The following is a 12,501-nucleotide window of genomic DNA, read 5'->3' as shown; positions in this document are numbered from 1 at the left end:
ATGTTGTACAGGAATAGTAACTAAACTAATCTTGTAACTCGTACTTTATAAGCTCAAAATGACAAAATTTGGGCTAAAACTAGGTTGTGATTTTACAGAAGATAATACAGTACAACTCCAACAAAACATAAGAAAGGAACACAGTTGGATGTAAAATGGGATTAAAAAAAACTCACAGGCACAGACGCAACATCTGCATGGATGGTTCATAAAGCTGTTAAAGCAAATAATAAAACATAAACTACTTATAAATCATATAAAACTAAGATGTAGTTTATCTTCATTTTGACTGAGTTGGTACCTGTTTGTTTTTAATTTTAAATATACATTTTATTAAAATTATAGATTTTTTCATACCTAAAACTTTTGAATCACAAGCTGACTACTTGTGCAACTTTTCATGTTTCACATTTCATTTTAGAAATAATAACAACCTAGTTAAAATCTGAAAAAATCCATTAAATTTTTTACTATACACTACTCGTACGTTCATGTAAAAATTCACACGGTTGAAATTAAAATTGCATCACATGAAATAATCTTATAAAACATTCTGTCAATCTTATGGTGCAGAACTATTTCATACAAACCTAGTCATGTGGTTAGAAAGGTGAGGCTAGGATACTGTACTGTACATTTTCTTTACACTACATTCCACCACTGTACAATTAAAATATGAAATCTCGTTTAGGACTACATAAATAAAAAGAGCAATAGATAGGCACAAGCTTCAAGTCCGGCCTCTTGATACAAATATGCCCCTTTTCAACTGACAGCCTCTAATTAGTCGCTTAATTTCAAGCCCGAACGAATGCTGAAGCTGTTAAAATTCGTGGGTATAACTGCAGCAGGGTTTCACACACATTTCGGTCTTCACGCAACTTGGATATGACTGACAGAGGGCCGTTATTAGCTCTCCCTTTCGTTTAAAGGTTGCAAGTCTACAGCCTAACTCAGCAACTTACATGGACACGGTTTCCTCAGTTTCTTCAGGCTTCATATAACGTTCGTATTCAAGTTGTACCATTTCTCCACCCTCCTTTCCATCAAATGAACACCTGTAGTAACTGCAGCAAACAAAAAGATACGCATGAATTGCACAGTACTCTCAGAAACTGATCTCCGTGAATTCTTTTAATCAACCCAACAGTCACCCGAAGGAAAGAAAAAAGAACAACACTAGAGCTCTCATCAGATTCGAACAAACTACAACCTTTCAAAGCAACATCTTTAAAGCACTGCATAATGAACCACATACCTCCCGTTGGCACACACAATAACAATCGTATTCTTCATAGACCCGAATGCTACTATAGCCTTGGTCTCCTCAGGCACGCGGAACTGTGAAAAAGACCACTCTGAACTAAAGTACTTGGGCAGAACACCTGCAACAGTTATCAGATGCAAGTTCAACATGAAATAAATGCAGTAAGGTAAACTGAGTCCATAGTGCTGATAACTACGATCAATAAACAGTGAACGCATCCTCGGTCAAAACAATGAAATGTGTCTACCAGTCGAACCCACAAAACCCCGAAGGCGTGCAGCAACTCTTCAGAAAAGCAAACTACGCATCAGCATTCACTCTACACAAACGCGTTACTTTCGGATCAAATAGCGCATCGGAGAAATACAGTTTACAAGATAAACATCCAACAGAAATTTCAGATCTAAGCCGGGGTCTGTGTATGTGTGTGCCTGAGAGAGAGAGAGAGAGAGGAGGGGGGATATGAACACGCTCACCCTTCATGAAGGAAAGTGATGAGCCCGCATTTGCAGATGGAGATGACATTGATAATGAAGAACTGCCCAGAGGACTATCATTGTTCTTGCCGGGAGATAGAGCTGATCCATCTGCAGAGGCAGAGGAGGTGTTCGCGATTGCCTCAGAGCGAGCTTCTTCAGTGGTCGGTTTAATTGTGAAGACATGGACGGTGCCTTTAGCACTAGAAACGGCAAGCCAACGAAGATTTGGATGAAAAACAAGACTATATATCTCCGCACGTTCTACTCCACGTCGAAGCTGTTAACACAAAACAGATGATCAATGTTGGCCTACATACCAGTGAGCCACGAAGCAGACCAAATTTTAGGCGGCTTCATTACTTATTTCCAAAGGTAAAACACAAAAAAGTGCACATCTACTTACCCTTGCAAGCTTGGGTGTGAAAACTATCAATATTCATGAATATTAACAAGAACCATGCTTGCTCAAAACGCATTTTCTAAAAAGTCAACCGACTTTGAAGACGAACTTAACTTTCACATAATTTGAATCTATCAGCAAATTCTTATTCATTTGTAAGGCAGCTGCATTCAAAAACTCTCATAAATATTTCACAATATTTGAAACCTTTTATATAAATTAAGTTTTCGATGAAAGCAAAACAAAGTAACGAAGATTTTACAATGTGAAGGTTGATGTAGAGGCGCACGACTATTAACTATGCAAAAAAAGAAACATCAAAAATACATGTGATAAAAGTCCCAAGAATTTGCGCAGAAGCATCCAATTCTGAGATGCTTGCTAGCACATACACTGGCAAGCCAAAATCATAGATAATAGTTCTATTGATGAACCACAAAAAAATCGGAATGAATTCTAATATATTTCCTACGGGTAATGGAAGAACATCACATACCTCTTGCAGCTTAGTGCCATCGGCCGTGTTAAATATCCGAACAAGAGTGCCCTTATTGCTCGCAGTGGCCAAAAGAGACCCATCCAGAGAAAGTGAGAGGCAAGCTAACGAGGAATCATGCGCCATTATAAACCTTGTTTTCTTTGAAGTGTAAAGCTCAACCCGTACTTCACCCTTCCGCTGGCCTGGGCACGCAAGAACACACGTTTTTGGCGAAGGAGAGAGTGCACAGATTCCTTTCGTGTTGGACCAAGTTTCGATTTGATGAAGTAGCTTCAAGTCAGCGAAGTTGTACACGTAGATTCTAAATTGCAGGACGACAATGATCCTATCCCTCCGAAGACGGACAGCTCGAACTTCGGTTCTGAATGACAACTCTCCTATGCACCGGCTCAGATGATCATCCCAAATCATCACCTTATTGGGGGAGTACCTCGGTGATTTACCTCCACCAACCAAAGCCAAAATGTTGCACCTGGCAATTCTTCCGCAGATTTTAGATGTTACACACTAAAGCATCGTAACCAACACCCAAACTCAATATCCCAAAGGTTGATTAAGAATTCATATCAAACTTTGGGGAAGGGTGGGTTAAAGAAGAAAGAAAAACTAGGAAGAACAAACACACAAATACACACAGTGTATCAGTTCAGAATTGGAGAAGTACGCACCTAAACAGCATTTCCACTATTGCAATCCCAGCCCCATCGAATTCCCGACGAAAAGTTTCCTTGAACGGATCACAATTATAAATACGAAACCCTGTCTGTGTGCCACATGCAAAGCATCCATGATCTTGATTGAAGGCTACAGAGAGCAGAGCATCGAGTTGCGTAGATGCTTGTGGAGCCTCCAATCGCGGCGAAATTTGGGGCGAAGCCGCAGCGGAGGTATTTGAGGTTGGTGAGGAAGGCATGGAGTCATCACTCGAGTAGGGGCCTTTAGAAAAACGATTCAGTGCCGATGGCGGCACTAGGAGGGGCGGTGAGGAAAGATCCATTCGGAGATGAAGCGGCGTGATGCTCAATCCTCAGAAACTAAAGAGGTCAATAATTGTCTGAAACAAACAAGGTCACTGCACAGTTAGAACTTTAACAGCTGGACACCCCACTTTTAATCCATAATAAATCGGCACTTCGTCCTGCAGTAAAATATCACAAATGAATAGTGATCATTCCAGTCGAATACAACCACAACCTTGCAAACACACAACCGCCAAGACGAAGCACCAGTAAAACCTAAACCTAAAAATTCCAGTTAAAAATCCAAAATATACACATAAGAATCAATACCGATGGTCACCAACGATAGCCAATAAAAGTAGGTGATGTATTTCAAAGATAAATGCCACTTAAACGGAAAGAGTGGACAATAAGTGGTTTATAATCTAATATTCTATAGCCCTATCCAATACGACGAAATTACGGTTTGGCATTTAAAGCAATTAGTGAATTGATCCTAGGAGCAATGTATAGTCATCTCTTCTTCGAGAACACGAAAACTCTAGACTACAAGTGCAATCACAATCAGCAAAGCCTTGGACATATCACGTCTGAACCACCCGAGATTACGCGCAAGTCGAAACAAATGTCAACCCTAGTTGAAGCTCAATAACCAGAATCAATTACCGCCCAAGTATGAACAAAGAACGATCCATTCTACTCCTCAAACCCTGAAGTTAATACCCATCCGCACCATAGGAATGACATTGCCCAAGACAAAGTCAAACAAATCCCTCTTCAACAGGCACCATCTCCTCCACCAAAACGCAATAAAAGATTCCACGCCTCCTTAGAATATTTCACACACCATCGACCTAACCCGGCACGACACGCCTAGTCAAGGCACCAATTATATCCAAAATCATCGTGAACGGATCGCATCTGCAATTCAGGATCAATTTCAGACGCTCGTGCGATGCAAAACGGAAAACCCGTAACTTAAAACCAGAGACAAAACCTGACATGGATCCAAAGGATCTGATCCAAACCCCAACCGGCAGGGGCTAGCTCGCCGTGCTTCCCACAGACCCGCCAAAGCATAGGGGAGACAATCACAGAGGCTGGAACAAACCTTGCAATCCTCCCAACCAGATGAGTGTGGAGACATGTAATTGACGAAGAGCGGCGATGGCCAGCGTGTGGGTAAATTCCCCGTTGTCCGGATGCGAGAGCGGTGCAAGCCAGCCAGCCAGCCAGCAAGCGAGCAAGGAACCAAAGCAAAGCAAAGCACTGAAAAACGAAGAGCGTTGTCGCCGTCAGGAAGCCTTTTGCGGGTCGTCAGCGCACAGGAATAGGGGAGGATTGTCCACCTCGGATTCTGCAAAGTATCGTCCAATCGAATGATGTCTGCCACGTTGGACTGTTGGATGACTTTCGTTGCAGGAATTGGATGAACCCCGACGAAAACTTCTAGGCCTTACTGATCCAGCACTTGTGTTGTTTTTGTTGTTGTTTTTGCAGGTGTGGAGAGAGAGACTACAGAGCTTCGGCATGGAGCTCAATACACCAGGTTCCGTGCTCCGCACTCTACTGTAACGTTCATTCCGGCATTTTTCTCGCACCGCTATATCCTATTCTTCTCTTCCTCCTATCGCTCTTGTTCGAACCTGCTTTATCCGGAAAAGAATTGGTATATTCGTTTTTATTTCTGTGCAAAGTTCTATTTCTTCGATGGAATGATGTTGCCACGGAGTGGCGCTGGTCGTTTGAAGATGCATCAGTCATGAGATCGCTTTCGTCTTTGATTTGTTTTGAAAATGACCTTCTGAATTATGTTTTCTATTATTAAATGGAAATAAAATAAGGTATTCTACAGCGTTTTGATTGATTTGATTGCAACTCTTCATAAGGAACGCTTGATTTCTTCTTCAAGATTGTAGATTAAATTGATGAGTGACTTTTACTTTTGTGAAACGTAGACTTCAAATTTGGTATAGTTTGGTGCGGTGTGTCCAAAACAAGATAATCGACCAATTCACTGTCGAATGAAATTTTTCTTTCTATTGTGCTTGTTGAATTTAAAGGATCGTATTTGAATCTCGCTTTGTTTGGGCCATAAGTTTTGAAAAAATGTTCCATGAGTGTAGACTTTATCTAAGTTTTTAATTCCTTAATCATCGGCTGATTAAAATGTTACTTTGAAGACCATTTTTATTGTAAAATGTATATATAATATCTTAGTATCTTTGACTCATCGACAATCTTAGTTTAACTTTAAACAAGGAATTAAAATTTTAAAAATTATAATAAAAATTATATATTATATTTCAATTATAATTTCACTTTCAACAAAAAAGATACTAATAGTAATAATTTTCACATGTATCAATAAAAATAATCGAATAATTTAAAAAAGACCAAAGAAATACTAAGCTTAATTTTTATTAAAAAAGTAAAATTATAAAATAAAAAAATGAAAAAAACATAAAGTAATATATGATAATTTAAAGACTATAATAATTGAACATCTTAAAAGGTCATGACATCAAATGTACACTTCTTAGTGTAAGATTTATTTTTCATTCATATATAATTACAATCAATCAATTGAATATTCTAATTTACAAAAATAATTTTTAAAAGTAACAAATCCACTAATATATATATATATATATATATATATACAATTATTTAAAATAGCTTTTAGATAAATTTTATTGGTCACAAAAATATTTAAATTAATTAAATAAACATGTTTAAAGATGTGACTGAATTAAACTTGGAAAACTAAAATTTAAAACTTACAAGTTTGAAACATATATATATATATATATATATGGAAAAATAATAATTTAAAAATAGGATTCAATAATAAATTTAAAATATTTAAAGAATATTTAGAAATTAATTTATAATACTTCTACTTTAATAAATTAAAACCATTAAAAGTGTATGTATATAAATTTCAAGTTTAATATAAGATTAAACTAACAACTAAACTTGTATTGGCAAGACGAAGCTATCTCTAGTCTTCTCTATTTTTTTTATTTATATTATGATAATTAATTTTTTAAAAAAATATGCAATAATTTAAAAAAACTATGGGTTTTTTTTTTTTCAAATTTCAAAAATATTTTCTACCAAAAAAAAATTCAAAATATTAGAAAGATTTCTAAAATCCTATTGAAGGTTTTAGAAATTATAAATATTTTTGAAGATCAATAGAAAATGCTAAGTTTTACAATGTGTTTGAAGTCATACTTTATTGTGTATTTATTGCAGAAAAGATTAGTTGTTGCAATATTATTCCAAAAGTTTAAGATTTGAGATAACCTTCTTCAAAAGTGGTTATTATTATTGTCCTACATTCAACATAATATTTCTTGAAAATTTATAAGTGCAATATGTATTGTTAATGAATATATATATATATATATATATTTGCACACACACTTCAAAAATATTCATATTATTTTCAAAAAAAAAATTGTAGCATGTTCATGTGATATCTTTTGAATCAAAAGTTTGAATGCTTTATAAGTGTTTTAAATTTTCCGCTACTAAGCTCACAGAGACGTAATGCCATGATGTCTTTTTAATAGTAGCTAGTGATGATTGTAGCTCGTTCTCTCGCTACATTTCACATTTATTTTATGTATAATAATAATTAAGAGCTTATCCTTCGGTGAACCAAGCTTTTGACGTTGTTTACACAGTCGTAATCCACTAATAGGGCGAAGGTGTTGCTGTCCTTATTTCTTGTAAAATCAACACTACACATGACAGTCTATGCCACTATGAGGTGCCTCTGTACAGTTGTTGATACACCTTTGACAGGATGATGAGTAAATGATGATCGAGAACCATGAAATCTAGCAACAATCCAGCACCCATGACAGTCAATTGGGCTGAGTTGACCAAGTTCTAGCAACACTGCTTGCAAAGTGGCTGTTAGAAGAACATTAATATTGGATACGACAGCAGTCATTCCGTGCCACTCCGACAGTCACCATCGGAACAACGATTCATCCCGTGAATGTCACAAGCCCACTCGAAGTGAAGTAATGGACAGAATTCATACACTTACAGCATAAAGCCCTCCTAATAGACGGATGAAGTATACATACAAATAATATTACCTGATTTGTGAAATGGTGTACGTCTTCAATAAAATTCAATATTTTACGCTACTGTATGGTACAATCCACAAGAACTTGCATACAATCCACTTGCGTGTACCCGGCGGCCACCGCTTTATTCCGTTTCCTATGAACACTAGTCCAACACACCATAGCGGAGTATCTGCATGAACTTAATGGTACTGGAAGTGAAAGCAAATCGACATCAATGGGGATTCAGGGATTTTTAGGGCGGTTGGATCCCTGTTCACCTGTGCACTCTAACAATGTACACAAGCTGAAATATTCCAGAGCTTGGAAGGCGAAAAGAAACTCTGCTGTGCTGGGGCAGATAAACCTCATGAACAATCTCGCTTAACTTGTCTTTTTATCTAAGCGCAGAATTTTCCTACAAAATGGAATTATCCCGGACTTCTTTTTTTTGAACCCTGCCTCATTGTTTAATGCCGGTTTCTTCCATTGTGAAGGTGATGGTCGACAGGCTTGACAGAACGCGATGTCAACTCCAGGATTGCCCTGCACAATTGTCCCTAAATTTCTACTACATGATGCACAGTCCAGCGTTTCAGGACTTCCACACACTCTGTCTGTGTAAGCGCGTGCCATCTCAATCACAGCATCTGCGTGCGCACCACCCTCTCGCATCGAGATGGCCTTCTTCAGCATTGGATTTGGTGCTGCAGCATTTTGACATGCTCCGGAGTTGTTGTAAGACCTGTGTAGCTCTATGGGTTTCTGGTCACACAAGCGACCACACCTATACGACCGTGTTCTTTGAAGTCGTCCTCCTAGTGCAGGGTAGGTCTTTGGAAGCTGTGAATTGTTCAATTGGTCCATAGATAGTGCGGACGAACCATCCCCACCATTTGACGTTTTGTGCACGACTTGTTGTCTGCAGCTTGCAGAAATATGACCCGTAGAAGCTCTTCCCTGTTGCACCGCAATCACATTATCGGCAGTAGCATTTCGCTGCGATGCCTCCAAAGAAGAATCCATTTTTTCCAATTTCGCAACACCCTTTTCGCTTTCTCCATTCGGGATCGCCTTACCAATCAATGAACAATTTCGGTTATCAGAATCACAAGTGTCATCTTTGCAAACCATGTCATCATGTTGCGACATGGAAACATCACTATTAACTGAAGGCCCTGGATAGTAATTCCATTGATCCAGGGAGCCCATAGGGGAATTCCTCATCGCACAAGATGGGGTGTGAGCATCGTCAGCTGTCAAAGGTGTCGACTTATGAATTTCAGCAGCAACGCCACACCACCGTTCACTTTTTGTTCCTGCACCTGAATTGTGCAATAGCTGAACCTTCTTTAATTTATCGGCTCACTGATTTTGCCAAGTTTGCGTTTCAGCCTCATCCATGAAAAGCTCAGGCATAGATTCATCCCGATACTGCTTCTCCAGTATTTGATCGTCTCGGATCCTTTTGAGGGATATCTCGGATGCAGAATTCACTCTCTTGTGCTGAGTGAGAACACATGAAATCTTCACATTCCCAGAGCCATGGCAATTCTTTACTCCACCATTCACACCTTCCAGCACAAAAGTACCCTGGACTGGGTTTGATGAGAGGTAACGAACTCTTTCCGTCTGGGAGCCAGAATCAACAGTTGGCAATCTTGAGTTTCAAGACATCGCTTCAATGACATTGTACTTCGTTAGAGAATCCTTGCACTCTGCCATGTTCCAAATGGTCAGATTATGCAGGGTATAAGAAATCAATGGAACTGCAATAGATTTCCGGACATTTACAAGTTATTCATTTTTTTCGCTTTTCACGAGGACTGAGGCCAGCCCTCTACATGTAGGAGTATAGATTCCATTAATTTAGACAAGACCTGTATTCGTAAGCTAGAACTGGACGCCGAGGATATGACATGTCTAAGTTACTGTCTTACTTTAACATTTCCAACCAGGAAGAGATTTTTCTGATGAGATTACCTTAATGCCAAATTAAGTGACTTAATATAAACTATATATCTGGTTTAACATGGAGATTTTACGAAACAGAAGCATGGAGGCATTAATTGGATGCTACTAGTGATCAACATAAGGTCAACATGAACCAGGTTTTAGGGTTTAGGTACCTAATACGATTTTTCTTATCGAATATGCAGGGAGCCAAGATTTCCATTGTTTCAAAAACAAATTCCACCCGTTTAATAGCTACTGTATTGGACTATCATTGTCAAGGAAAACGTAATGGGAGAAGAGTTTAGACTTACGTTTATTCACTTAATTGTCATGCTCACTTTGGCTGAAGGAGCAGCAAATCTTAAGGAATTACTCTAGTATCTAACTTTAGTATCTTCCCGAAGTTGTCACGAACAATCACGTCCTCCACATCTCAATTCCCACAAGCCTGCTTCACAAATAATTCGGGTTCCAGCGCTCAACAAATTTTCGGATTCCCACCAGAAATCTCAAAACTGGAGTACTATGTCAACATTGAAATTACCCATTTTAAGCATGTCGCTGAGCTGGAACTTCTTTGCTCAGCATCCCTCAAGCACACCATAGTTCAGCGCACTTCTAATAGGAGAAACCTGAAATGCACTTTCCTAAACGCATTCTCAAAGTGTATGAAGTGGGATGCCTGTGCAGAACTTGATTTATCACTAAGTTAGCCCTCTGCGAATTTCGAAATCACTCCAGAATATCCTGACTCTGAATTTCTGCAGATACAGAAGACAGGCAGGAAGACACAGAGGGTTGGATCCTAATCGCTCTTATTCAGTATCCACAGAATAAGAGTTACCATCAGTAACACGTGAAGTGAAGTGCAAGTCTATCTTAACGGAATCTGACGGCCCGCTCTGACGTTGATGCTAAATGGCTCACACATCCATCATGTTTCTGATATCCGTGTAGAACACGAAATACCCTTTGTTCACCAGAAGCATACTTGAAATCAGTGAATAAGGTTTCATTCGGCATGAACAATCGTCTCTCACCACATACACTTCCTCAGAAGAAGTGATCAACCAAGCACACACCGCGCGTAGAGGTGTCAGCGTTTGTCATGACGCACGCACTTAAGTCCGATTCCGTTTCTGCTTCACGATATTGGAGAAACATTCACAACGTTGCAGGATCCATTTCCGAAAATGATACCGCAAAAATCAATACGCGCGGTACTCTATTCTCTCCGTTCACCTCCTTGTCCCTCCCTGCCTACAAACAGTTATTAATAGACATCAGCCTTCATACAAACCTTCTAGTTCTTCACTTCGTCTTCCCTTCCTCTCACATTCCTTTTCACCTCCTCAAATTCATCTAGGCACAAATCAACACACAAGCATACTGGAGCTATGAATAAGCACACAGTCTTGAACCAACCATTGTCGAGAACGCAGAACACGAAAAGGCTTCCCTCCTCAAATGCAGCCGGAAATTTGCACCAAAACAAATCTGCATGTCTGCAAATAAACCAAAAAAGAAAAAGAAAAAAAATCTAATAGTCTCCGCAAAGATTCGCGAGGAAGGCGAACTCCATACCGCATCCAGCTCACAAGTTATGGCGCATGGGAATCAAGCGACCACCCAAGACCAAAGCGACGACAAGCCGAAAACAACAAGGGCAGCGGCAGATGAACATGCAGCTAGGACTAAGGGACGCGCACGCCTCGAGACCCGGATTCCATACCCGGTTTCAACCATCTCAGGGTATCAATCCAGATTGAAGTGAGCTCAACAGAAACGTCAGGGATCACTATTCCTTTTGTCTTTTTTTGTTTGTAAGGGGGCACTTTATTACTGTACTCGTTCATTTCACACTTCACATCATTGCATTCACTGTCCCCCATCTACCCTACTCATTTACCCATCCCCGATTAGCTCCACCATTATTTCACCCAACTATACGAGGCCCTCAATAAACTCTTTATGTTTGTACGAGGACAGTAACTTTATACCACCTGAAAAAGCAAAAGGTAACTTTTCCCAGTAACATTAAGATAGCGATAAAGTTACCTGAAGTGGTGAAATCCAGCCTCGGAAGGTTCTCGTAGGGTGCTCAAATGGTTCCCAGTGACATTCCCACTGTGTGTGGACTGGGGTGCGTTTACTTTAACTTTATCAAAAAAAAGATGATGCCATGAAATTGGTGGGAGTAGGTGAAGGGTGGATACAACTACAATACAAAAACATTTAAAGCAATGGAAGAGTACCCCGGATTTGTCAACCTCAAAATAAATTTTATATTAATATATGATGGAAAAACCAAGAAGAATAAGACACAGAAGCAAACATTTGAGCCTCGGTAAGTACTCGTTTTTTTTGGATAATTAGCCTAGACAAACATTTTGATTTAACATTTGTTGTGGTTTCTTTTCACTAAGGCTATTGTTATGTCTATTATTTTTTTATAATTTTTTATAATTTTCTGTTGTGATGGCCAAGGTGGGGTCATCTGGATTCAAAGATCAATGGGCCTTTATCAATGTCAGTTAACCCAAGTTGTGGTATCAAACAAGGTGGCTCTGACTTCATTAACTTGGCTGCTTCAAAGCTTGAAAAAATACATAGACCCTTATCAAAGCATGGAACCATCAACATCCAACAAAAAAAACTTACACAATAATAATAATAATAATAATATAAAAATAAAATAAAGAATGGACGCACATGGTGTGGGTGATGACCTAAGTTCATCCATTCTCCGACTCCTTTCACAGCTTATTTCCACTTGACCATCTTCATTTCTTGTGTTGTTTTTCATGTCTCATGCTTCTTATTGTTTTGCTAACAACATTTTGATGATAACAA

At 38.9% G+C, this 12,501-nt stretch overlaps 1 protein-coding gene and 1 long non-coding RNA gene across 19 annotated transcripts; both read right to left on the bottom strand.

Moving 5' to 3' along the window:
• Positions 1 to 509: 509 nt before the first annotated feature.
• LOC112282690 (autophagy-related protein 18c) lies at positions 510 to 4,870 on the bottom strand. Of its 2 annotated transcripts, XM_090250288.1 has the most exons (7): positions 4,716 to 4,870; positions 4,338 to 4,525; positions 3,314 to 3,699; positions 2,643 to 3,117; positions 1,744 to 2,023; positions 1,259 to 1,385; positions 510 to 1,067 (listed from the first exon to the last, which is right to left on the bottom strand). In XM_090250288.1, the coding sequence occupies exons 3-7, from the start codon at positions 3,640 to 3,642 to the stop codon at positions 962 to 964; spliced, it is 1,317 nt and encodes a 438-aa protein (XP_090106414.1). In that variant the 5' UTR covers positions 3,643 to 3,699; positions 4,338 to 4,525; positions 4,716 to 4,870; the 3' UTR covers positions 510 to 961. The 2 variants fall into 2 exon arrangements, with proteins under 2 accessions (XP_090106414.1, XP_024376418.1); XM_024520650.3 differs by lacking the exon at positions 4,338 to 4,525.
• A 2,927-nt stretch (positions 4,871 to 7,797) lies between these two features.
• LOC112282671 (uncharacterized) lies at positions 7,798 to 11,319 on the bottom strand. Of its 17 annotated transcripts, XR_012217579.2 has the most exons (5): positions 11,074 to 11,304; positions 10,689 to 10,908; positions 10,193 to 10,409; positions 9,960 to 10,096; positions 7,798 to 9,410 (listed from the first exon to the last, which is right to left on the bottom strand). It is a non-coding gene; the product is annotated as an uncharacterized LOC112282671 (long non-coding RNA). The 17 variants fall into 17 exon arrangements; XR_016502863.1 differs by having other exon boundaries at positions 10,193 to 10,908; positions 11,233 to 11,319; XR_016502867.1 differs by lacking the exon at positions 10,193 to 10,409 and having other exon boundaries at positions 11,233 to 11,319.
• Between the last annotated feature and the right edge of the window lie 1,182 nt (positions 11,320 to 12,501).

This window comes from Physcomitrium patens, chromosome 5 (assembly GCF_059467195.1).
Source record: "Physcomitrium patens ecotype Gransden chromosome 5, ASM5946719v1, whole genome shotgun sequence".
NCBI classification, from domain to species: domain Eukaryota; kingdom Viridiplantae; phylum Streptophyta; class Bryopsida; order Funariales; family Funariaceae; genus Physcomitrium; species Physcomitrium patens.
The sequence above is the reverse complement of the archived record's forward strand: the minus strand, read 5'-3'. Positions and strand labels throughout refer to the sequence as shown.

What these genes read in the sequence shown, in the direction of transcription:
- LOC112282690 (XM_090250288.1), bottom strand. Translation starts at nt 3,642, where the DNA reads ATGGATCTTTCCTCACCGCCCCTCCTAGTGCCGCCATCGGCACTGAAT. An exon ending in ATAGTGGAAATGCTGTTTAG is followed by an intron (nt 3,118 to 3,313) that starts GTGCGTACTTCT and finishes AAGAATTGCCAG; the next exon opens with GTGCAACATTTTGGCTTTGG. An exon ending in ATGGCACTAAGCTGCAAGAG is followed by an intron (nt 2,024 to 2,642) that starts GTATGTGATGTT and finishes TTGTGTTAACAG; the next exon opens with CTTCGACGTGGAGTAGAACG.